This window comes from Panicum virgatum, chromosome 6N (genome assembly GCF_016808335.1).
Source record: "Panicum virgatum strain AP13 chromosome 6N, P.virgatum_v5, whole genome shotgun sequence".
NCBI classification, from domain to species: Eukaryota; Viridiplantae; Streptophyta; class Magnoliopsida; order Poales; family Poaceae; genus Panicum; species Panicum virgatum.
The window spans coordinates 10,157,301-10,179,364 of NC_053150.1; the positions used below are offsets into that span (position 1 = coordinate 10,157,301).

The 22,064-nt window shown below is 45.1% G+C and overlaps 5 protein-coding genes and 1 long non-coding RNA gene across 8 annotated transcripts; 3 read left to right on the forward strand and 3 right to left on the reverse strand.

Annotated features, from left to right (window-relative positions):
- Positions 1–442: 442 nt before the first annotated feature.
- On the forward strand, positions 443–5,981 carry LOC120677786 (glucose-6-phosphate/phosphate translocator 2, chloroplastic-like). 2 transcript variants are annotated; one of them, XM_039958984.1, is made up of 6 exons: positions 443–764; positions 2,368–2,858; positions 2,943–3,168; positions 4,642–4,864; positions 5,144–5,357; positions 5,611–5,967. In XM_039958984.1, exons 2-6 carry the CDS (start codon positions 2,370–2,372, stop codon positions 5,620–5,622), a joined length of 1,164 nt encoding a protein of 387 aa, XP_039814918.1. In that variant the 5' UTR covers positions 443–764; positions 2,368–2,369; the 3' UTR covers positions 5,623–5,967. The 2 variants fall into 2 exon arrangements, with proteins under 2 accessions (XP_039814918.1, XP_039814917.1); XM_039958983.1 differs by having other exon boundaries at positions 449–764; positions 2,365–2,858; positions 5,611–5,981.
- A 2,849-nt stretch (positions 5,982–8,830) lies between these two features.
- Positions 8,831–10,293, forward strand: LOC120677787 (fatty acid desaturase 4, chloroplastic-like). The gene has a single exon (XM_039958985.1). The coding sequence runs from the start codon at positions 8,881–8,883 to the stop codon at positions 9,949–9,951; it is 1,071 nt and encodes a 356-aa protein (XP_039814919.1). The 5' UTR covers positions 8,831–8,880; the 3' UTR covers positions 9,952–10,293.
- Positions 10,294–10,511: 218 nt separating this feature from the next.
- LOC120677788 (CRS2-associated factor 2, mitochondrial-like) lies at positions 10,512–13,343 on the reverse strand. Its single transcript, XM_039958986.1, has 5 exons — positions 12,786–13,343; positions 11,988–12,115; positions 11,659–11,884; positions 11,415–11,542; positions 10,512–11,223 (listed from the first exon to the last, which is right to left on the reverse strand). Exons 1-5 carry the CDS (start codon positions 13,282–13,284, stop codon positions 11,110–11,112), a joined length of 1,095 nt encoding a protein of 364 aa, XP_039814920.1. The 5' UTR covers positions 13,285–13,343; the 3' UTR covers positions 10,512–11,109.
- Positions 13,344–13,923: 580 nt separating this feature from the next.
- On the forward strand, positions 13,924–14,867 carry LOC120677789. The gene is made up of 2 exons (XR_005676448.1): positions 13,924–14,395; positions 14,464–14,867. It is a non-coding gene; the product is annotated as an uncharacterized LOC120677789 (long non-coding RNA).
- Positions 14,868–14,914: 47 nt separating this feature from the next.
- On the reverse strand, positions 14,915–18,804 carry LOC120677791. Of its 2 annotated transcripts, none has more exons than XM_039958987.1 (4): positions 18,333–18,804; positions 16,578–18,166; positions 15,399–16,490; positions 14,915–15,323 (listed from the first exon to the last, which is right to left on the reverse strand). In XM_039958987.1, the coding sequence occupies exons 1-4, from the start codon at positions 18,376–18,378 to the stop codon at positions 15,147–15,149; spliced, it is 2,904 nt and encodes a 967-aa protein (XP_039814921.1). In that variant the 5' UTR covers positions 18,379–18,804; the 3' UTR covers positions 14,915–15,146. The 2 variants fall into 2 exon arrangements, with proteins under 2 accessions (XP_039814921.1, XP_039814922.1); XM_039958988.1 differs by having other exon boundaries at positions 15,146–15,309.
- Positions 18,805–20,895: 2,091 nt separating this feature from the next.
- Positions 20,896–21,891, reverse strand: LOC120677792 (germin-like protein 12-1). Its single transcript, XM_039958989.1, has 2 exons — positions 21,727–21,891; positions 20,896–21,561 (listed from the first exon to the last, which is right to left on the reverse strand). The coding sequence occupies exons 1-2, from the start codon at positions 21,845–21,847 to the stop codon at positions 20,999–21,001; spliced, it is 684 nt and encodes a 227-aa protein (XP_039814923.1). The 5' UTR covers positions 21,848–21,891; the 3' UTR covers positions 20,896–20,998.
- Between the last annotated feature and the right edge of the window lie 173 nt (positions 21,892–22,064).

The window sequence follows — 22,064 nt, forward strand, 5'->3', positions numbered from 1 at the left end:
TCGCAAAGGCAACAAAATGGGTCGTCGGGGTCGAGAACCATCCGCCTTTCCAGCTCTCTTTAAAATGTCTGCAATGCTGGAGGAAGATCGGAACCATCCGCCTCCGAACCATTCTACTCCGCCTCCAATTTCCTTGTGTTGCACCTCGCCATGGCAACTTTGTCTTACTACATGCTCTCCGTAGCATTTTATTTAAAAAATTATTGTATTTTTTATCATAGTTTATCAAAAAACTCTCTCAAATTCCACAGCAACACGCGGAGAATAAGCTAGTTCACGAGAAGCGCATGCCTCACCATCCCTAACCACCCCCCCGCGGTGCTCACAGAAGTCCAAAACTATGGTCTGGACGTCTGGTCTCCCTACAAAAGACATTTGCATAAACGCCCCCATACTTCTCCATCCTAACAAAACCTATAGAAAGGGGGAAAAAAAGAAAAACAAAGACACGCGCACCGGCACCTACCAAGCCGCCACCTTCTCCCCTTTATACACGCGACTCGCCGGAGGCGAACCACTCCTCGTGCCACCTCCGCCTCTTCCTTGTGATCTCCGAATTCCCATCTCAGATTCCAAGGGCCCCCCGTGCGATCCCCCGGCTCTCCCCGCCCACCATATATCCAGAGGCTCCGCCCCCCGCCTCGAACCCCTCGCGAAAGTCGCCGCCATATTGTTCTGATTTGAGCCGGGCGGATTGATCCCGGGGAGCGGCGTTGCCGTTCTTGATCCTGAGAGTGGTTCTTGGTTGGTTTGCGGGAGGAAAGGTAAGATCCGTTCTTTCGATCCTGCAAAGTTTGTTCCTTTATTTTACTATTTTTGTTGTATTATTAATCTGCATAGTCATTGGATGATCTTTTACCCCTTGGGGAGTGCCGCCGGCCGCCGTTTGAACCGCTGCGGCCGCCTTCCGTCTCCCCACCCACGTTTCCTTGCCGGCGGCCACGAGCTGCCATGGCCGGTTCCTCGCTGCTGTAACACCTGACTACACCTGTGCACCACATCACCTTGGCAATTTCTCCCCTTTCCGTCCATTTTTTTTACAGTGACCCAAAGCCAATCTTTCTTTCCCTTGTGACTGTGGGTATTAACTGAAAAGGGTGGGTGCTTTGCATGCGAAATCTGCCTTAGTAGATCACGGGTGTTCGCGCCTTTGCAAGAAAGAATAAAGGTGACACCCTTACGTGTGGATTACAACTCGAAAACGATGTGCTGGATGCAATTTGTCCTCATCCAGAATTTTAGCATTTAGCGCATGGGGATTCATCGGTGGGATTTTAGAAGGTGATGGCTTTGCCGTGAAGAATTCTGTAGTACAGAGAAACTTACGGGCGGAAAGGGGGTGCGGCCCGTGCGGCCGCACAGGGCCTCCATTTTCTGGGGCCCCAAAATTTATCCGCAACCCATCACACTTCATCTTATTAACCCAACAATTATTAGTTAGATTCTGTCTTGTTTCTAAAAGCAATTTCAGCAGATCTTTTAAGCAGACTCCTATCTCAAGTTTAGAGTATGAAACTAAAAAGATATACTCTAGCAGACTCTCTACTAGACCCTTTATTTCAGGGAGGCCTCCAAATTTCCTTTTTCTTCCTTCATTCCTAGTGGGCTCTACGGAGCCCTCTATCCTAAGTTAAAACTGAGAGCTATTGATGGAGTTGGAGTAAATTTAGAGGCCTCTAAAAAATAGAGGCAGACCCATTTAGCGCTTAGAGGATCTGATTTAAGGGCTGTTGCTGGAGTTGCTCTTTTAGCCAATCCAAATGTAAGTGACAGACGTTGAACATGCGCCCCTAGCCAAAAGACCTGCTAGCTTGCTCTGTTGCCCTCAAGAGTCTTGGCATTTGGCGATTCATCTTCACACAATCACAACTCGCGCTCAAAGCCGACAAAACGGCAGTAACGGTAAGCGACGACAATAGGCGGCAGACAATATCATGATGCCGCGCGACAACCAGGCGGCAGCACCTGGGAAGTCATGCGACATGATATAAAAATTACTTGAAGTCATATTTTCCGCACAGGGCCCCGCTTTATGCCGGCACGGCCCTGAACTTACGACTTGTTAAGTGAAGAAAGGTTTATGCTTGGATTAAACATGGTTAATTCATTCCTGCTATTACTTCAAAGAACAACTCTGACCAAAGAAATATCTAGAATTTCTTTGAAGCAGTCTTCTTAGGAAATTTTTCATGTTGCTTTCTGTATAGCGCTGATGCATTCATCTGAAACTCAAATAAAACTTTTATTCAGAGGAACATCAGAATTTGTTTTGTTCAACTCTTCAGGGAAAAGTCCAAAATTCTCTGTCACTTTCTATGTGTACTTCATATACTGCCATCTAAAACCTTCTTTCTTGATATGCAGAAGTCATGATACCTTCTGTGAAGCTCTCTCCTGCCCCTGGAGCCTTTTCAGGCTTCAGCCTGCGCTCAAAATCAGCTTCAATTCCATCCATCTCCAGTTTCAAACCCTCAAAATACGTGGTATCCTCCCTGAGACCACTCTACCTTGCACCGCTAGATGGTCCGCGCACTGCCGAGCTTAAGCCTCGGAGGCAGCCACTTGAGTTCCGGTGCGCAGCTTCTGCTGCTGATGACAAGGAGTCCAAGACTGAGGTGGTGCCGGTACAGTCGGAAGGTGCACAGAAGCTAAAAATCTCCATCTATTTCGCGACCTGGTGGGCGCTCAATGTGATATTTAACATTTACAACAAGAAGGTTCTCAACGCTTTTCCATACCCCTGGCTCACCTCCACACTCTCCCTCGCCTGTGGCTCTGCAATGATGCTTTTCTCATGGGCCACCCGCCTTGTTGAGGCCCCCAAGACCGACCTAGATTTCTGGAAAGTTCTTTTCCCGGTGAGTTGGTTCTTTCATGTCTGTCCTTATTTTGCTGTATTTCCATGGAAGAGTGTAACTGAATTTGGTGATTAATTCATGAAGGTTGCTGTGGCACATACAATTGGCCATGTTGCTGCAACGGTCAGCATGTCTAAGGTGGCGGTGTCATTCACACACATAATTAAAAGTGCAGAACCTGCGTTCAGTGTTTTGGTGTCGAGGTTCCTCCTTGGAGAGACATTTCCTGTTCCTGTCTATCTTTCTCTTCTTCCAATCATTGGTGGATGTGCTCTTGCTGCTGTCACAGAGCTGAATTTTAATATGGTTGGTAAGTATAAATTTGGTTCTTGGATATTCTGTTACAGTTACTTAGAAATTAATGTAGTTTTTTTTGAAGTATTAGTGTAAAGGTGAAATTTTAGAAACTGCCATTTAATTACAAGCTAAATAAGGATGTCAGTTCCAATTCCTTTTGAAGAAATTTGATCTTTGAAATTACTCTTGCTCTATGATATATTTCTAGATTTTGATGCTTTCCATGAAACTCATCGAGACTTGAAAAAAAACTGAACGATAGATAGAATATTAACGATTTTTTTTATTTTTAATACAATTTTTTTACTGAAATTACGGAATAATACCCTGGATCTGAGAAATTTCATAACTAGTATATTGTCGTCTATCCGGCAGACGAAATTCAAATTTTGTCGTCCAGGAAGACGAAATACATAGATTTCGTCCGTTCAGCGGACGAAATTAATATTCGTCCACCCATTAGACGAAAATGCATGGAATCATGACGAAATTATAATTTAAAATAAATTTCATCTACCCATTAGACGAAAATAGAGATTTCGTCCACTGGGTAGACGAAATTTATTTTTGTCTACCCACTTGACGAAATTTAGTTAGATTTTTTTTTTATTTTCACCTTTTTGATGGGCGACGGCATGTGTCCCGGCAACGCTGCTCCTCTACATACACACACGTCAGCACAACGACCGCAGCTAGCCACTGCACCCGCCGCCGGTAGTGCCGCTCGCCTGCCTCGCTCGGCCGCCGCGCACGGCCTCCCGCGCGCCGGGGCCCGCCTGCCGCCGCGCCTCCTGCCGAAGAGCGCGCCGACGCCGCGCCCTGCTGCCGACCACCCACGCCACCGACAGAGAGAGAGGGAGTGCTGAGGTACGACGACAATGACAGAGAGAGGGGATGACTCACGGGCATAATAAGTAAATTCCGTCTGACCGTTTGACGAAAACAAATTTCGTCTACCTGTTCGACGAAATTACAAAAATTTCGGACGAAATTTTGTTTCGTCCGTTGCTTAGACGAAATACGCTGGCCCCACATAAAATCATCGAATGGGTGGACGAAAATAGTATTTCGTCTATCTGACAGACGAAATTATTATATTTCGTCTAGTGGGTAGACGAAATTTAGATTTCGTCGTCCCAGCAGACGACCATGATCTAGTTTTGAAATTCCTATAATGCAGAGTATTAATTTGTAATTTGAATAAAAAACTGTATTAAAAAAATAAAAAATTCGAATATTAACTACGAAACCAGTTGGAGAAAAGTTACACATGTATGTTCTTATCCTCTTTTCTAACAGATGAAACATGCTAATGTCCCTTTTCTCCCATTTCTTCCTGAAGTTTCATGCCTATATTTATGCTTAAGAGAGACAAAATAGGAGTTATGGACAAGTTTACATTTTTTAAAACAGTCTTTTTCGTGTTAGGAGAAGCAACTGTTCTCCTTTTCTTGTTGTTAATTGTAAACCGTTTTCCTCCCACCAGGATTTCTGGGTGCTATGATATCCAACCTTGCTTTTGTTTTCCGCAACATCTTCTCAAAGAGGGGCATGAAGGGGAAGTCCGTCAGTGGCATGAATTACTATGCTTGCCTGTCAATAATGTCCCTTGTCATACTGACTCCATTTGCTATTGCTATGGAAGGCCCCCAAATGTGGGCTGCTGGTTGGCAAAAGGCTCTTGCAGAAGTTGGCCCCAATGTTATCTGGTAAACAAGAAGTTTATTTTCTTACATTTTTCTCTCTATAGTTGTCATATTGTAGATTGTAGGTAGCTTGAAATGGTTCTCATGTTATTTTAATAGGGAGACCTACTTACGCGACTATTTCTTTTACTCTTCTGTTGGGCATATGCATGTAGACTTCAGTGTTGTCCTAATGAAGGACTCATAAATTATGCTAGATCAGTGTCAGGATTTATGGCTATCTCATATCACAATTTTATATATGTTGATATTTTTCTGATGTGTTACTGTTGAATTTTGTAGGTGGGTTGCTGCTCAGAGCGTGTTCTACCACTTGTATAACCAGGTTTCCTACATGTCTCTTGATCAGATTTCTCCATTGACGTTTAGCATTGGCAATACAATGAAGCGTATATCAGTGATTGTTTCGTCAATCATAATCTTCCACACACCTGTCCGCCCTGTCAATGCCCTAGGAGCTGCCATTGCCATCCTTGGCACATTCCTGTACTCTCAGGTAACTTTTCATGTACAGACTGAATTGATCATTGTTTTCTGAACTAAGAAATAAGGCATTTATGTGGTCTTTAGGTTCACTACTCAATCTGTGTAAACAAATGTGTGGTCCATGATAAACAAGTGCAAAAATTGGCATACTTATATTTTCTCGATATGCTTAGTTGTTTTATCCTACTTTTCAATCTCAGAAACTTTCGATCCATCAGTGATATGTGCGCTAAACTCCTTGCCAAAATTGCATTCTGTTGCAGGCGAAGGCATGAGGTTGAAACTTTGGCAAGATCAGTGGGCCATGGATGATGAACTTCTCTGCAGAATCAGTGGCAAGCAATGAATCCAGTTTTGCTTGTGCAAGTATCATGTAGATATAGGGTTAGGTTTCCATATGAGGTCTAATAATGGATGAATGGCTACTGTTTCCCTGTGCCATGTTGACCACAAACCGAAATCCATAGGCCATCAAGTGTGGTTGAGTGTATCTGAATAATACTGTAACGGAATTCGCCGGCGCTGTTTCTTTCTGGGTATATAATCGGTCGTTCAAATCCCGGTTTCAGTAGTTTGTACTAATGAGGATTTAATTTGTTTTGTTTTTATGCATTCCAGTATTTAGCAGAGTTCAGTTCACTTCACGAATGCTTCAACCCCCGTGCTTCACCTCCAATTGAGCATTGCCTGAACTAGCAAACATCAAGATTGTATTAGCAGAGTTCAGTTTACACCATTAATGCCAGTTTTGAAGCCATTAAAGGTTGAAACATAAATAGATTTGTAAAATCGTTTGTGCTGTTTCTTTCTACAGCTTTCTAGCGGCTGCCCAAGTTGCATTGCCTCTGTGGCTACGGCTGTAGCAGCAATGCCACAAGCCCACAATGGATCGGTCCGAGGTTGATGCCTCCAGTTTCCATTTCATTACATGGCCAGCAATTGGACAAGGCGACCTTTCTGTAGAGACCACACACTTCACTTCAGCTTGCTGGGCGAACTTTTTGAGCCACGTGGCGTCAGGCCACCGTTTCTGTCCGCTCTTTTGGTATTTTCCCACCTTAGCGGTTACAGCATATTCCTTTTATTAAATCGCCACCATCTTAAAGATACTTTAAAATGCAAATATGTTGATGCAACTTTTATGGACCATGCAATTTAACAAATTGTAGTGAAAATATGTACGTAATTTGAGTAAATTTAGAAAATTTTCAAATCAAAATGCATGGTAAAAATGTTAAGGGGGAGCGTATTGTTGGTGTAGAACGCTCTCCGGGATGAAGAGGTCACGACAACTCGAATGGCAAAAGGCGAAGTCTTGTGAGAAATGGCGACAAACACAATAATGACACGAAAATCAAAACAACAACGTGTTTGCTCTGTATTCCATAATGATTTGTACAGGAGGGTATTTATAGCCCGACGGCTCACCTACCCACTTGCTAAAATTCCCATAATGCCCCCCTAACTGCCCCAAATACAGAATATTCTGTGGGCTTTTAGGTAATATCAACTCTACAAACTCTCAATGGATTACAGCTGGCCCGACATACGGGTCCTAGTCTTGTTCCAGATCCTTCGCCGCCGGATGCCTTCGACCAGGGCTTCGGATCTGGGCCTTCGCCGAGCGAGTCAGCCACTCCTCTTTCGCTTGGTTTCCATCCGTCCTTGTACCTTCGCTTCGGGCCCTTCGCGATCGTGCAGGACGGAGGTTGACAGCCGCACCGGTGGGCGGGGCCTTCATCGAGGCTACTTCGCCCCAGAGGCCTTCGCTTCGGGGTCTTCGCTCTCGACCGCCGGCGCCTTGTTGTGTACTGGCGTCTTCGCACCCTGCCGAAGGTGGCTTCCCCAACACGTATTACTACCGCTGCACATTTAGATAAGTTTAGACTAAGTTAAACTTTGATTATTTATTAAATGTACAAATGTACAAGTTCATCAAGAATTTCTTTAATTTTGTACAATACATTTCAACAATGAATAGCATTGTGAATAAACAAATAGCCCTAAGGCACCCTCTCAACATACACTTTGATCATTTCCTAGAATGAGCAGGAAATTCAGTATTGCATTTTGAAGTATACTTGTCATTGTCCTTGTGATATTACTACTGCAATATGATGAATCTAAATAGTTTGCACAAATTAACGTTTAAGTACGTTGGACTGGACCTCTATATATAATATTTAGAGTAAATTACACCCACCATACAACAACTTGGCAGATATGTGCAAATTGGTCCAACAACTTGTAAAGTGCTCAATTTAATACAATAACTTACAGGTGCGTGGAGATTGATCCAACAACTTAGAAAATATTTAATTTAGTGCAATAGCTTGGTAAATTGATGCATTCACAATCCAAATGTTACATGACAATGTATTTGCTAGCGTTATATCACAATAAAGAGTATATTTACATCGGAATGTATTATTTGATCATAGATTTTCGTATCGCAATGGACGTCAATAATTTTATTCTCAAAATAAATTAATTGTGGTTTTATTAAAATAATATATTATTTAACCACCATTACAACAGCAACATACTAAGTAGATGAACGTTACTAATTCTTATATTTTATAAATGAAAATTATTGATGATGATCCGGTTGTTATTTTTCAACTATGCACAATTTTTTATTAGTTCAAATTCAATCAAAATTTTGAATTACACCATTAGCATCACTCAAACACTGGAGTCGGTAAGAGAGACTCTGAAACCTTAGGTTTCTTTTGTGCTTCTGCTCATGTATTCAATAATGTTCATGTTTGTTTATATTTATTTAGCTCATTTTTCCTTTTTAACTAATATAGGAGGCTTTAAAAATATATGTACCAAGCTCCTAAAAGTACCAATAGTTTATATTAATATATTAGCTTTTTTAGCTTAACAGTGCATATAATAAAAAATATCAGAAACAACGAGGGTAAATTTTCAATATTGAATATCAAATTAAATATTTTTAATAAAAATTAAATCACTATACAAAAATAATTAATGTAAAGACATAACATTAATTTCTAAACACTAAGGGTTCTTATCTTGGCAAAATATATTGCCAACCAGGTGCAAATAATACTTAATAATTTGTCCTAATGTGAATATACTATTTATTGAGACTTTGCGTTAGTTACGTTGCTGTGTAATGTTTGGAATGTAAATGCATCTATTTGCAAGTTATCACATTAAATTGAGTATTTTACAAGTTGTTAGACCGATCTGCACCTACCTGTCAAGTTATTGCACTAAATTGAGCATTTTACAAGTTGTTGGACCAATTTGCATCACCTGGCATACAAGTGGATGCGATTTACTCTAATATTTAATTATAAAACTTCTGAAACCCAAAACATAGGGAACCAAAAAATTGTGCTGGACTATTATTCAGAAGTAAACTCAAAAAAAAGATGGTAGAATTACTCCACTCCTCTTTCTTCAAAATTACATTATTCCAAATTAAGTATATATATCCCTGGCCATCATCTTCTGCCTTCCATCTCCCCACGTATATCCCCATCACACCACACGTCTACATGCACAATAATAATCTGATCCGTGCAGAACCATACAGCTGCCCTGCCCTTTTTCAGTTTCCTCAACCTCCATTGCCTTTCCAGTTTCCTCAAGCTCTCCGTTTGACACAGACCTCAGCTAGCAGCTCATCAAGAGCTCGCACGCGTCGATCCAGAGCAGCCATGTACACCCTCACCCCGCGCTGCCACCTCCCGCCGCTCCGCCGGTCGCCGCCGCCGTGCCAGGCCGCCTTGACGACGACGACGCCGTCGCCGCCACCATCGCTGTCGTCCGTCCCGTCCCGCGCCGACCCGGACGAGCTGCGGTCGACGTGGCCGCAGCGCGCGTGGACGCTGGCCGGCTCGGCGGCCATCCTCTCCTCCCTCTCCACGTCCGCCTCCCTCGTGGCCGCCGGCTCGGGCTCCCCCGCGGGGCCGCTCGCCGCGGCGCTGGCCGCCTACTCCCTTGCCGACCTCGCCACGGGCGTCTACCACTGGCTCGTCGACAACTACGGCGACGCCTCCACGCCCGTGCTCGGCCCCCAGATCGCCGCCTTCCAGGGCCACCACCGCTACCCGTCCACCATCACGCGCCGGGAGCCCTGCAACAACCTGCACGCGCTCGCGCGCGCCGCCGCCCTCGCGCTCGCCCCCGCCGACGCCGCGCTCTCCGCCGCGGGCGCCCCCGCGGGCGCGCACGCCTTCGCCGGCGCCTTCGCCGCCTGCGTCGTGCTCAGCCAGCAGTTCCACGCGTGGGCGCACGAGAAGCGCCGCCGGCTGCCGCCCGGCGTCGAGGCGCTGCAGGACGCCGGCGTGCTCGTGTCGCGCGCGCAACACGCCGCGCACCACCGCCAGCCGTACAACACCAACTACTGCATCGTCAGCGGCATGTGGAACGGGGTTCTGGACAGGTACAGGGTGTTCGAGGCCCTGGAGATGGTCGTCTACTTCCGCACCGGCATCCGGCCGCGGTCGTGGGACGATACCGACGCCTCGTGGATGGAGGTCACCGGAGCCGATGTTGCCGCCACAGCCACCGCCGGCGATGATGGTTCGTTACAGACGGCGAGCATCAGCTCTGACTGTGACTGACGGTATGCACTGATGCACATTTAATTTGCATCGCACATAGAACAAGTATACAAGAATGCTGATCTGGATGGGCCATTTATCATCTTAATTCATGGGATTAAAGACTCAAGACAGTTCTTATTTGGAGGAACAATGGTAGTAAGTTTTAGACTGGAGAAAAACACACTTCAAAGACAATTTTAGTTTTCTTTTTGGGGATTAATCCCAACAATATATATTCTCACCTTTTTCCTCTTTTGTGTAAAGCTTGTGTTGTAATCCTGTAGCTAGGTCTGAGAAAGAGAAAGATTGGTCATATCTGAAATTCAATAATTTTCGAAAAGCTCTTCCTTTTGTGCTCTAGAATTTCCCCTGCCAACTGTTTTCTTGTGGTTGAAATTTTAGGGGTTCTCTATTTTGTGGTGCGAATCTTTTGTGTTATCACAGGCTCACAGCGGTGTGCTCCAGAAATTTCAGAGTTCTTTTGTCTGCCCATCAGAAAGTTCAGAGTTACCCAAGCCACGTTCGAACGAGTGGCCTGAGATGATCCACATTTTGTCAGGATCACATGCACGGTAGCCGCCATACGAACCATGCTGATATTCTTTCTAACATAACACATAATTCTCTCATTCGGTATACTGAAATGTTTGTGCCTCATCAGTGTTCAACAAACTTGTCCCCTACCAATCCAAACAACACCTTGTTGAGACTCAGATTACACAATCTGTTCAAAAGGGCATAGTCCCAGTCCCAATTTGTCACATGCCGATTTCCATCAAGACAGCCAAAGCAATAGAACAAAAAGTTGAGGATAGAGGATGGAAGACTAAGATACTGATCCCACAGCAGGAGGTACCAGTGCTCGTAGGCTAGTAGCACATCACTTTCTTGTTGACAAGATGATGCTGCATATGGAAACCGTAAGCTTTCATTGATCTGCGCTCAAGTTGGCGTGGGTACCATCCTCTTCTCGTGCGGCACTGGCCACTGCATCTTTTGCAGGAAAACAACACCCAGAAAATGTAGGTGCCTAATATGATCTAGTTGCAGTTCCTTGTATTTCCTGTCATAAGAAACTGTCCCCATGTAATATTTTTCAGAGATCACATCTAGGGGAAGTCATCAAAGCAGCTTGTGTTAGCAACTTCTATGGGCATAGGTAGTTGCTAGCATTCATCATTGTGGTTTGGAAGTGAATTGATCTGAAGAAGAATGCTCCTGATAAACCTTCCCTCTCCAGAGTATAATTTGTTCATCTTTAAATAATATGGGTATACAGGGCACCAAATCCTGTGAAATGGAGAAATACGTCAAACAACCGTCAAAATTTCTATGGCTTGCGAACTAGAGGTTAAGACAGTAATATTTCTAGGCGCATACTTTTTAAAAGACTTGAGGAAAGAAGCAACATAAGTGATTTAGGGGACATGCAGTTGGAAATGACTACATGTATAATACAGGAGCAAAAACTAGTAACATACCCTCAGCTTCACACCAATTTTCTTGCAGTCACTAGTCCCGACATGAGAGCAATCTAGTCTGACAACTTCCACAGTCTTAAAGGCCTCTCTCACTTTATCAACAACGTTAACATAAACACCATTCCTAGCTGCACAGCACATCATGATTAAAACTTTGATGGAAGAAATAGCTTGACAACAGAACCATGTGATGGTGAAGTGAGCTAATATAATTCAAATGCTTACAAAATAATGTCCAACTTACTCAGTTTCGTAAGTGGTGGAGAATTCAATCCTCTGTTCCTCAATTCTTTTGTTTCCTCGAAAGTCAACCCTTCAGCAACATTTTGCACAAGCTTAGGATAAATAGGAGCTAATGGTTTCCACAACATCAATGGTATGGCAGGCCTCCGTTTTGGATCATAGTTCCGACCACGATACAGGATAATAATGTTTATGTTTCGGTATATGATTTTGCCGCCTGTTTTATCCTGCACAGCGTGCACTCACATGAGGATATCAGGACATGGCAGATAGGCACAGATAGAAGAGTACAGATCCTAGATTCTCAAGCATGCAGTACCCTATTATGACCTCAAGATGGAAGCAGATGTTGTCCATGTCAAGTGTTGGCACTCCCAGACATTTGATCCTCACAGCTTCTGCACGTTTCCAGTGGTTGTGGATGTCTTCAAGCATATTGTGTGTTACACCACCTTTTCCTGTGAGCATGAAGCATCATTTATAGAGCATGTAAATCTGTCTAAGATAAATGGAATGGCCTTGATCTACATGACTGATAAAAATTCAGATGCAACACTGAACTGGTATATTCTTCTAACATTCTTTATATGCAATGCAACCCATTGGGTTAAACTAATGCTTTGCATTAAAATTTAACACAACCCATGATATTAATTGTTCAGAATTCAAATTTGATTCTATACTATATGATCAAAACCTGCAAAGTTTAGAAATATATACTGCAAATTTTGATCTTTTCTACTCAAGAGAAGAGGAAAGTAGAAAACAGCAATCAAACGCCATTTCCCCTACATGCCAAGAACAACACATTTTCCTTGCACATTTCGCCCCGACAAAAGAACACTTCACTAAAAAAACTATTATATTATCCATAGTTTCAAACATGATGAATTGATGATCGAAGTGCTGTTGATCGAACTGTTTGCACATGAGCAATCTTTTGGAACCAATACCAACTATCTTGCCAGTAAACAATCTCTATTTACATATCCCATTTCACAAAAATGGCACATGACTGGGCCTAATCAAACAACTTACTAACCAACAATAGGTTTGATAATTTCTAACATAAAGCGTCATCACTCAGAGGGACACGCCATTTCGGTACTGGGAGCAGCAAAAACTCACCCAAATTGATCTGCCGTGAGCAGTCGCTGTGCCGGTACCTCTCCACCAGCTCCGCCACCTCCTCCTCCGACAGCGGTTCCCCAAGAACCTCCTCCCTGCTCCTCTCACCTCCTTCTCCTTCTCCATCCCCAACACCACCTCGCGCCGCGGCGATGCCGTCCCAGGGCCGGTCGAGGCGGCCGGGGCCGAAGGGCGAGAACCTGGTGGGCTCGCGGAACCCGATGGGCCTCCACGCCGGGTTCGTCTCCGAGTACGAGCACCGGAAGTCGAAGGGAAGGTCGGAGTGCGCAGGCTCGTCGGGCCTGATCTTGCCCGCTACGGCCTTAGGCTTCGGCGGCGGCGAGGGCGCCCGAGGAAGGCGCTTAGGGATCCGCGTGAAAGGTGGATCGTCGTCGTTGTCGGAGAGGGATGAGGAGGAGCGCAGGAGGCGGCCGGCCAGAGCCTGGGCGCCCTGGTTGGGGCGCCGCCATGGGAGGAGAAGCTCGCGAGAAAGAAACATTTTTTTTTCTTGTTGGGATGGGAGCGAGAGGAGGAAGGAAGAAGAATGGAGGAGGATGTACTTGGCTGGGCTTCGTGGTTGAGGCTTGAAGACAGAGCTGGGCTTCGTGGGCCCCATGTTGGCATGGTTCGGTCCAAATATATTTTTCAAGGGCCATGAGTTACCGGGCCTGTTTAGCAAGGATACAATTACCACCATAGCAATGTTGTTATTTGTTGAGCAGGTTTTCTCAAAAAAAAAAAGTTGAGCACCATAGCAATGTTGTTGTTTGTTAGCAGGTTTTCTATAAAAAAAAAGTTGAGCAGGTTCCTTCTTGTGCAGCTGCAAGAATCGATAACAGACTGAAAACCCTTTTCGACTTCCGAGTTAGCGCGGAAGAACAGAGTCTACAAGTTCAATAATTCAGGATTTGGTGGGAAAAATTTTGGAGTTCGTGAGAAATACCTTCGATTTGCATCTAGACACTTTGGAGTTAGGAAAGAAACTCTGGATCCGGGAGAAGAAACTTTGCCTCTTCTTCTTTTTATAAAGAAACTTTGTATTTGTTTTGCAGAAATTTGGATTCGTGACCAAAACATTCAGTTTGGTGGACCTAAGAAAAACAAAATGCCATTTGGTCTTTTAAAGAAAAAAAAAGAGTTAAATACACCAGTGGTCCTTAAACTTGTCTTGAGGTGCCACTTAGGTCCACGATCTTGGAAAATCGAAATCTGGCACCTTTAAGTTGCCATTTAGGGCCGATTTAGTCCATAACCCCCCACGGGAGCGTTTTTGCCGACGTGGACTGGCCACCGTGGATCTGACTGTGTTTTGGCGGGATCTTGAGGTTGTATGTTTTGCATTTAGGTCCCTCCTGGGTTGATAAAAAGGAAAAGGGGTCATCTGGTTCCCAGGCAGTCTCTTCTCTCTCTCTGTCCCGTTCCCCACCAGCGCCCCTGTTCAGGTCGACGCCATGAGAGGCGATTCAAGCGGCTCCGCTTCAGATCCACAAGGTGCAGAGGGTCTTCCGCTGATTTGGTGCACGGATTGCAAGTCGAGGCAGGTAGTGCGGCGCGTGTCGCAGAAGCCATGGAGCGCCGGCCAAGTGTTTTACTGCTGCCCCAAATACAAGGTGAGTTAGGGTTCGATTGAATCGGGTTGTACTGGTGCCCCAAGTACTAATTGGGTCGTTTTTTGTAGCGAGATGGTACTGGTTGTCCATTTTGGCATTGGGAAGATGACTATGCTGATCTATTGGCGGGCAAGAGGGCCGGCATTGAGGCAGGCAAATGGACTCTAGTTGGAGGCCATGAAGGAAACAAGAGCAATGCAGGCAGATCAATGGTGCAAGGGGAAGTCGGCTTGAGTGGGAGAACTATGGTGGAAGGGGAACTCGGCATGAGTGGTGCTGCTGGAATGATGAACAGAGAATATGAAATTGTAGCCATGTGTAAAGAAATAGTTAGTTTGGTGAAGGCAATTACCCTAGTTTCAGTGTGCATCGTGTTTGTACTTATGCTGAATCTCATTGTTCAGCTTGTAAAATGATGATGTATGCTATGCTATGAATGTTATCAGTAATGGAATGGAATGAAATTGAGGTCTTGTATGAATATTATCAGTAATGGAATGAAATTGAGGCATAAAGGCGTTGCATTGAAGCACTGATTAATTAGCATTCCATCAGAAAATGTTTTGCTGCATCATTCCAACAGAATTTGTAGTGCTGCATCTATGCACTAACTTTGTCCTATCTTCCATGATGAAAGTTCAGGAAGAAGCAAAAGATATCGTTTTTGGTCAGGTAACAGAGACCTTTACAAAAGGAGCAGTATGTTTGCTGCTGTACAATAGCAAAAGCATGAAACCATCACTGGAGAACTTCAGGCCTTCTTCTTTGCAGGAGCTTTCTTTGCCTTCTTAGATGGTTTCATAGCCTTCTTTCCCTTCTTGGTTGCAGTGGTAGGTGGCACTGGCCTAGAGGATGGTATGTTGGACATGATGAATGTTGGATCTGGTAATCTCCTAGCCTGCAGCTCCCTTGTTCTGAGTTGAGAAGACTGAAAAAAATCAGTTAGTAATATGGTTATGGTTTAGCTCTGCATGGAAACATAATAATTTGACACACTAGTTACCTCTGCATCCAACTGGGACATCATAGTGTCTGTCATTTGAGACAAAAGTGGCTGACTTCCTTCTTCCAAATCCATGGAAACCTGACTTGTCAGTTGTTCATCTTCATATTCTTCTTGGGGTGGCTGACTTTGATTTCTCTGTGCAACTAGCTTAGGCCGAATGCCAGCCTTTCTCATGGAGCACCCTCCCCTGTTATGCCCCTGGTCTCCACAATAAGAACAAGTGATTATTGTACCATGCTTGGACATCTTTGGTCCATACTTGCCTTCTACCTCTTGAGGCTGCTTCCTTCTATTCTTGGCTGGCCTGCCAACCTTCTTTTCATACACAGGAGGGAGAATGTCAGGTCCACCCACTCTCTGCCACATGCTCTTATCATTGGTAGGCCATATGGTAGGACCATAGGCAAGGAGAAATCTTTTAGAGGAATAGCACTCATTTACTATTTCTTCTGGATGTATTCTTTCATGTCTCAAGCAACTGATTGCATGAGAGCAAGGAATACCAGTGAGGTCCCACCTTCTGCAATCACACTGTTTGTTTACAATGTCCACTGTGTACTGCCTGTCCAAGACTTTAACCTGAAATATGCCCATTCCAGCTGGTTGTGCATAGCATGTATTTGCCCATTCTGTGTTCTTGAGTAGCTTCCTCTTAATCTTTGGACATATAGGTCCCTCCCACAAATCACCCACCTCCTGTTCCTTCTTGTAATATCTTGTCATCAGTTGAGTCTTGATTTGCTCTAACATACTCAGGACTGGCATTTCCCTAGCATCTAGTATGTACTTGTTGAAAACCTCACAACTATTGTTTAACAAGATGTCACACTTACAGTAGGTGCTAAAGAATGCTCTTACCCAAGTATTTGGAGGCATCTTTTCAAGCCACTCAAATGCCTTTTGATCCAGCACTTTCATCTTGTCCATATTCTCATTCCACCTGACCACTGTGGTAGATCTAGCACATGCCCATAGCTGATTCTTCAAATTTTCACCTTTGAAATGTTGCTGAAAATTTGAGTACAAGTGCCTCACACAGAACCTGTGCTCAGATTCTGGAAACACTTGCCCCACTGCTGGAATTAATCCCTACATGAAGTAGAACACATGTCAAAATCCAGAAATATTATTGATCATAAACTACACAATTGCAAGAATAAAGGTTCAGTTTTGGACCTTTTGTTTGTCTGTCATGATGGTCCATGGATAAGTGTTTTCAATCCCAAGATCATCTTTGAGTGTCTGCAAGAACCACTTCCATGAGGACAGGGACTCAACCTCCACAACAGCAAAAGCAATGGGATAAATACAGTCATTTGGATCTATCCCAACAGCAGTAAGCATGATCCCGCCATACTTTGTCTTCAAGTGGCATCCATCCAGACATATCAGTGGCCTACAGGCAGCTAAAAACCCCCTCTTACATGCATCAAGTGATACATACATAGAACTGAACAAATTTCTCTCAAGATTCAGAAAAAAAGTAGTCCCAGGATTGCTCCTCCTCAACTCATGACCATAGTCCCACAACCTCTTATACTGCTCCTCCTCATCACCAAGTATTTGCTTCATGGCAATCCTCCTAGCTCTAGCAAGTGTTGTTCTGGGAGGGGTAATGTTCAGCTCTTTTTGCACAATTCTTGCAAAGTTTGTAAGGGTCATCTTTTGGTCAGCTCTGAATGTCTCAACATATTTGGAAGCAAGCCACTTTGATGTGCATCTTTTCAGGACCCATTGCTTCTGGCAGTTGTGCTCACTAGTATATGTCTTCACCATCAAACCATTAGTTCTTGTGTCGGTTGAAGCATACAAATTCCATGGACAGCCATCTACACATTGAGCTCTAAGCCTTTTCTTCTCATTCCTGGTAAAGCTTATGTCCACCCTGTGCTTCAAGCTGTATTCAGTCACAGCCTTCCTTAGCATCTGAACTGAATCAAAAATCATGCCAACCTTGAATACAGTATTCTCCAAGTCTGCATCCCTAAATGACTTGAACTTCTTGCTCACTTGATCTTCACCATCTGAATCTGGCAAATAGAGATCATCTTCATCACTTGACACATCATCTCCAGTTGACATCCTTTTCATAAGTTTCCTAGCTGAAGTACTTTCACCCTTGCCTATTTTCTTGCCCCTTGCAGCTCCCTGATCAATAACATCTTCATCAACATTCTCCACAAATAAGTCATCATCCTGATCCTCAAGGTCATAATCACTGTCAACAAAGTCTGAGTCACTGTCACTTTCCATTTCCTCATCTCCTGTTACCACTGAAGGACCTGCTGCTGCTGTGCCAGCTGCTGTGCCAACCTTAGGCACATTTGAGTAAAATGCAGGCAGCTTCTCTGCCCTGGCATTTTGTACCTTTGATGGGCTCATAACCTTAGGCAGTTCTGCTATTGGGTTTGTAACAATGTCCTCCCAGTTAATGCCACTTATGTTGTCATCATGATCAAAGAACACAACAAAGTTCCTAACCTTGCTAATCACTGAAATCATAAGTCGTGCCTCATTGTCCGATGCAATCAACCTAAGGCCATCTGACAAATCTGTCCCAGGTAGCAACCAGTATATCTTCAGAGAATATGATGCCTGATACCCTAGTTCCCCAACAAAATCACCCAACCATAGAGCAGACCATGTCTCTCCCTCACAGTGATCAAACCAGTTAACTTTGCCATCAACATAAGCCCTATTGCAACCTTGACCAACAAAGAAACCACCATGGTGCACCTCTACAGTGAACTTGTCACTATCATCACCTACATTGCAAGACCAGAATTTACTTTTGCCCTAATCCAAAAAACAGTCCAAGAATCTAAACCCTAGCCGCAAAAAACTGAAATTTGCGCACCCAGGACCTACAAAATCCACACCTAAACCTGCGACTACCACTACTTCCATGGATTGGGAGTTGGATGGACTCACCGTAGATAGGTGGCGGTTCCCCTGCTCGACGCAAGGTGGGTGCCATCGCAGCCTTTCACTGCAATCGCTGCTGCGACCTGCTCAGGCAAGATGGCCCTCGACCCTTCTCCTTCACTGCATCCGCGACATGCTCCTCCGATTGCCGTCGCCGGTCGCCACCCAGCCGTCGCCGCCGCTTCACCTTCGGCAGCGACGAACTCGAAGAGGGCAAAGGGAAAAAGAAAGAGATTGGGGGGGACTGAGGGGGGTACCTGCTAATATCCATGGGCTACCAGTCCTGAAAAGAGTGGCCCGTGCCTAGTCAGATCCACGGTGGCCAGTCCACGTCGGCAAAAACGCTCCCGTGGGGGGTTATGGACTAAATCGGCCCTAAATGACAACTTAAAGGTGCCAGATTTCGATTTTCCAAGATCGTGGACCTAAGTGGCACCTCAAGACAAGTTTAAGGACCACTGGTGTATTTAACTCAAAAAAAAACTTTGGTCAAGTTACATGACCTTAATTTAGGCCGGAGGCAAAATTTAATTGGGCCTAGCCACTAATGAGGTACCCATTGTTTTATTTAAGAGTAAATTTCATGGCCGGTCCCTAAACTATCGGACGATTCTCATTCAGGTCCCCATACTATGAAATTGCATTTTTGGGTACCTAATCTATCTAAATGGGTCATCTAGGTCCAATTCAGCCACGCCATACCCCAGAAGCTGATGTGGCAGGTTGACTGTGCAGTGATGTGGACCCTTACATGTGGGGCCCATATGTCGGCCTCCTCCCTCTCTCCTCCTTTCTTCTTCCTCCCGCGGCCGCCGCGAGGAGGCCCCTAGTCTGCGCCTCCCTCCACGGCCCGAGCTCAAGGCCCGCCATGGCCTCCGAGCTCGAGCAGGAGGCCGGCCGAGCTTCGCCGCCGCAGATCCGCTCGAGGCCGGCCGGAGCAGCTCCGGAACGAGCGCCGCTGGCCACTGCGGGCGCAGGGGAGGGGAAGGATAGCCGGCCGCGCACGCAGGGAAGGGGGAGGGAGCTCCGCAGGGCACGCGCGTGCCTGAGCTCGGAGCGCCGCCGCCATGGCCCCGCGCCCCGCCGGCGAGGGAGGGGGAGGGAGCTCCGCGGGGCGCGCGCGGGCGCCATGGCCACGGCCCCCCAGCTCGGAGCGCCGCCTCCATGGCCCCACGCCCTACTGGCTAGGGAGGGGGAGGGAGCTCCGCGGGGCGCGCGCGGGCGCCATGGCCACGGGCCTGAGTTCGGAGCGCCGCTGCCGCCGCCAGACCTGCGCGGATCCGGCAGCCGGCGCCATGGCCCCACGCCCCGTCGGCGTGGGAGGGAGTGGCCGTCGAGGTGGAGAGATATAGAATGGACTGGGGGAGGGGCAGGGTAAAAAAAAAAGGTAAAAAAGAATAAGGGAGGAGAGAGGGAGGAGGCCGACATATGGGCCCCAGGGTCCACATCACTGCACAGTCAGCCTGCCACATCAGCTTCTGGGGTATGGCGTGGCTGAATTGGACCTAAATGACCCATTTAGATAGTTTAAGGACCCAAAAATGCAATTTTATAGTATGAGGACCTGGATGAGAATCGTCCGATAGTTTAGGGACCGGACATGAAATTTACTCTTTATTTAATATTAATAACTAATTGAACTTTATACGTGTCAGCAGTAATCCCACCGAGCAGTCAGACATCGATGATCAACCCCATATACAACTACTCTATCGACATTCCGACTGCTGATAGGATGCTGTCATCGCTGCGCTGCTCAGCTGTTGAGGAACTAATCGGCAAATCCTACAGCTGACTAGGCCTCTCACTCTCTTAGCTCCATCCGCTTACGTCAATCTCAATGCATAGTTTTAATGCACAACTACCAAGAGCAAAAATTTAGTAACCAAACCGAATGAGTATCATAAGATGAAACTTCTCTTACATTCCATTAAACTCCCCCTTCTCTGGGTCTGCTCGCTTCAGCTTCTTACAACGGCTCGAGCTGCTGCTGCAGCCCAGCCAATCGGCTGCACAACCTCAGTAATGTTTTCTCGAAAGGAAAAGAAGTTGGGGACTATCAGCTGGCTGCATCCGTCGTGGCTACTGCAGCTACAGCCGCAGCCAGCTCAACCGAGCACCCCATATGTCCTCATAAATAACTTATCATATTAGCAAAATTTAATGTTTTTTTGAAGAAACAAGCAAAATTTAATGTTTGCGAAATTATCATGAAACTCCACTGAGATTATCCTTGTAGGCTATTAAACGGCCGATAGAATACTACTCTTGCGATTCCAGCATTTGGACATCTATATATGCAATTTTTTATTGCAATAATATTATTTCAATTTTTCCCTAAACTTGCCTTCTATGTGTACACATGAATTATGTCATTGGACAAGGGTAAAGACAAAAAGATCATTAGGTGTCTTGTGTCTAACAAAAAATTTCAATTACACACAAATCGTGAGTAGGCCGGCGGAATGAAGCATGAAGTCTCGGTGGATCAGTAGTTTCTGCAAGATTTCTTTCTAACAATCTTATTGAAAAATGATATTCTGTTATGTGTATAGCAAGTGATCTTCTGGTCACATATTTATTGCAATATTGAAACAAGAACTAATACACATCGAGAAAAATGAAAACAACATATAGAATATTTTGTATGGATACAATCTGCAGTCAATTTATTAGTTGTGGTTATCGCTCCAGAATTGAGCTTGGAGCCAGTCTACAGTCTTCTTCTCCACTTGAAATGCCTTGGCTAGGACATCATCTGAGATCGGTGGTTTTGATCCAAAAACAGCATTGGCAATGGTAATAGCACCAGGGTTTTGGCTGCTAAGTGCAGCAATTGCAACTGCTGGCTTGTCTGGGCAAGGGTTGAACTGGAAGTGGATGAGCCCCTCAGGGAATACGAACACATCGCCCTTGTTGAGCGTCTTTGCGAACAACTTATTATCTTGGTTTGATGTCACAAATCCAACATAGAGTGTTCCCTCCAGCACTGTTAGGATCTCCGTCGCACGGGGGTGCGTGTGAGGAGGGTTTTCTCCTAGTGGAGCATAGTCAATACGTGCCAAGGAGATTCCAAGGGTGTTGAGGCCAGGGATCCGCATGACATTGATCAAGGTGACATTGGACCCAACCTTGCTCATTGTCGTGTCTCTTGGCTTGTCGAGGTTAGCTTCTAGGAAGAAGTCATCTGCCTTCACATCCTTCGGATCTTTGCAGACAAATCCATTAACACGCACTGCATCATGGAGGGGAACACATGTTCAAGATTTTCCACAAAGCTAATAACATATATATATATATATATATATATATATATATATATTTGAGTAGTATCTATAACCATAGTTTACAGAGTTATAAATCATAACTGTTAAGATTATATATATGCGACGGTACATACCATGAGACTCCTTGTCAGCAACACAGAAATCCTGAAGAGGGCTTGGGTCAGAAGCCATCGCTTGCCATGAGAGCAGTGCAAGAACAGCGGTGAGAAAAAGAAAGGTGGTGGAAGAGGCCATTTGGTGTGTTTCTGTTCTCGTACAGCAGCCTGGCAGTGTTTGTGTTTCTGTTGATGGTTTGTTTGGCCATGGAGAGAATGGACGTGTATATATATAGTAGAAGAAAGAGTAGGTGAGGTTGGGAACAAGTCAGCCAGAAAAAGCAACATGGCTTGATTGAAACGGTCATTATCACTTATCAGGTAGAGTGCTCTGACCAGCTACAATTGTGTATTTG

Bases quoted from the DNA above. Each gene is read 5' to 3' on its own strand.
- LOC120677786 (XM_039958984.1), top strand. From the start codon at position 2,370: ATGATACCTTCTGTGAAGCTCTCTCCTGCCCCTGGAGCCTTTTCAGGC. The intron at 2,859-2,942 runs GTGAGTTGGTTC...TAATTCATGAAG, and splicing joins TCTGGAAAGTTCTTTTCCCG to GTTGCTGTGGCACATACAAT. The intron at 3,169-4,641 runs GTAAGTATAAAT...TCCTCCCACCAG, and splicing joins GCTGAATTTTAATATGGTTG to GATTTCTGGGTGCTATGATA.
- LOC120677787 (XM_039958985.1), top strand. From the start codon at position 8,881: ATGCACAATAATAATCTGATCCGTGCAGAACCATACAGCTGCCCTGCC.
- LOC120677788 (XM_039958986.1), bottom strand. From the start codon at position 13,284: ATGTTTCTTTCTCGCGAGCTTCTCCTCCCATGGCGGCGCCCCAACCAG. The intron at 11,885-11,987 runs GTCATAATAGGG...CACGCTGTGCAG, and splicing joins ACATCTGCTTCCATCTTGAG to GATAAAACAGGCGGCAAAAT. The intron at 11,224-11,414 runs GTATGTTACTAG...TCCATTTCACAG, and splicing joins AAATTGGTGTGAAGCTGAGG to GATTTGGTGCCCTGTATACC.
- LOC120677791 (XM_039958987.1), bottom strand. From the start codon at position 18,378: ATGGCACCCACCTTGCGTCGAGCAGGGGAACCGCCACCTATCTACG. The intron at 16,491-16,577 runs GTCCAAAACTGA...TACTTCATGTAG, and splicing joins TCATGACAGACAAACAAAAG to GGATTAATTCCAGCAGTGGG. The intron at 15,324-15,398 runs GTAACTAGTGTG...GATTTTTTTCAG, and splicing joins TGTCCCAGTTGGATGCAGAG to TCTTCTCAACTCAGAACAAG.
- LOC120677792 (XM_039958989.1), bottom strand. From the start codon at position 21,847: ATGGCCTCTTCCACCACCTTTCTTTTTCTCACCGCTGTTCTTGCACTG. The intron at 21,562-21,726 runs GTATGTACCGTC...TCCATGATGCAG, and splicing joins TGCTGACAAGGAGTCTCATG to TGCGTGTTAATGGATTTGTC.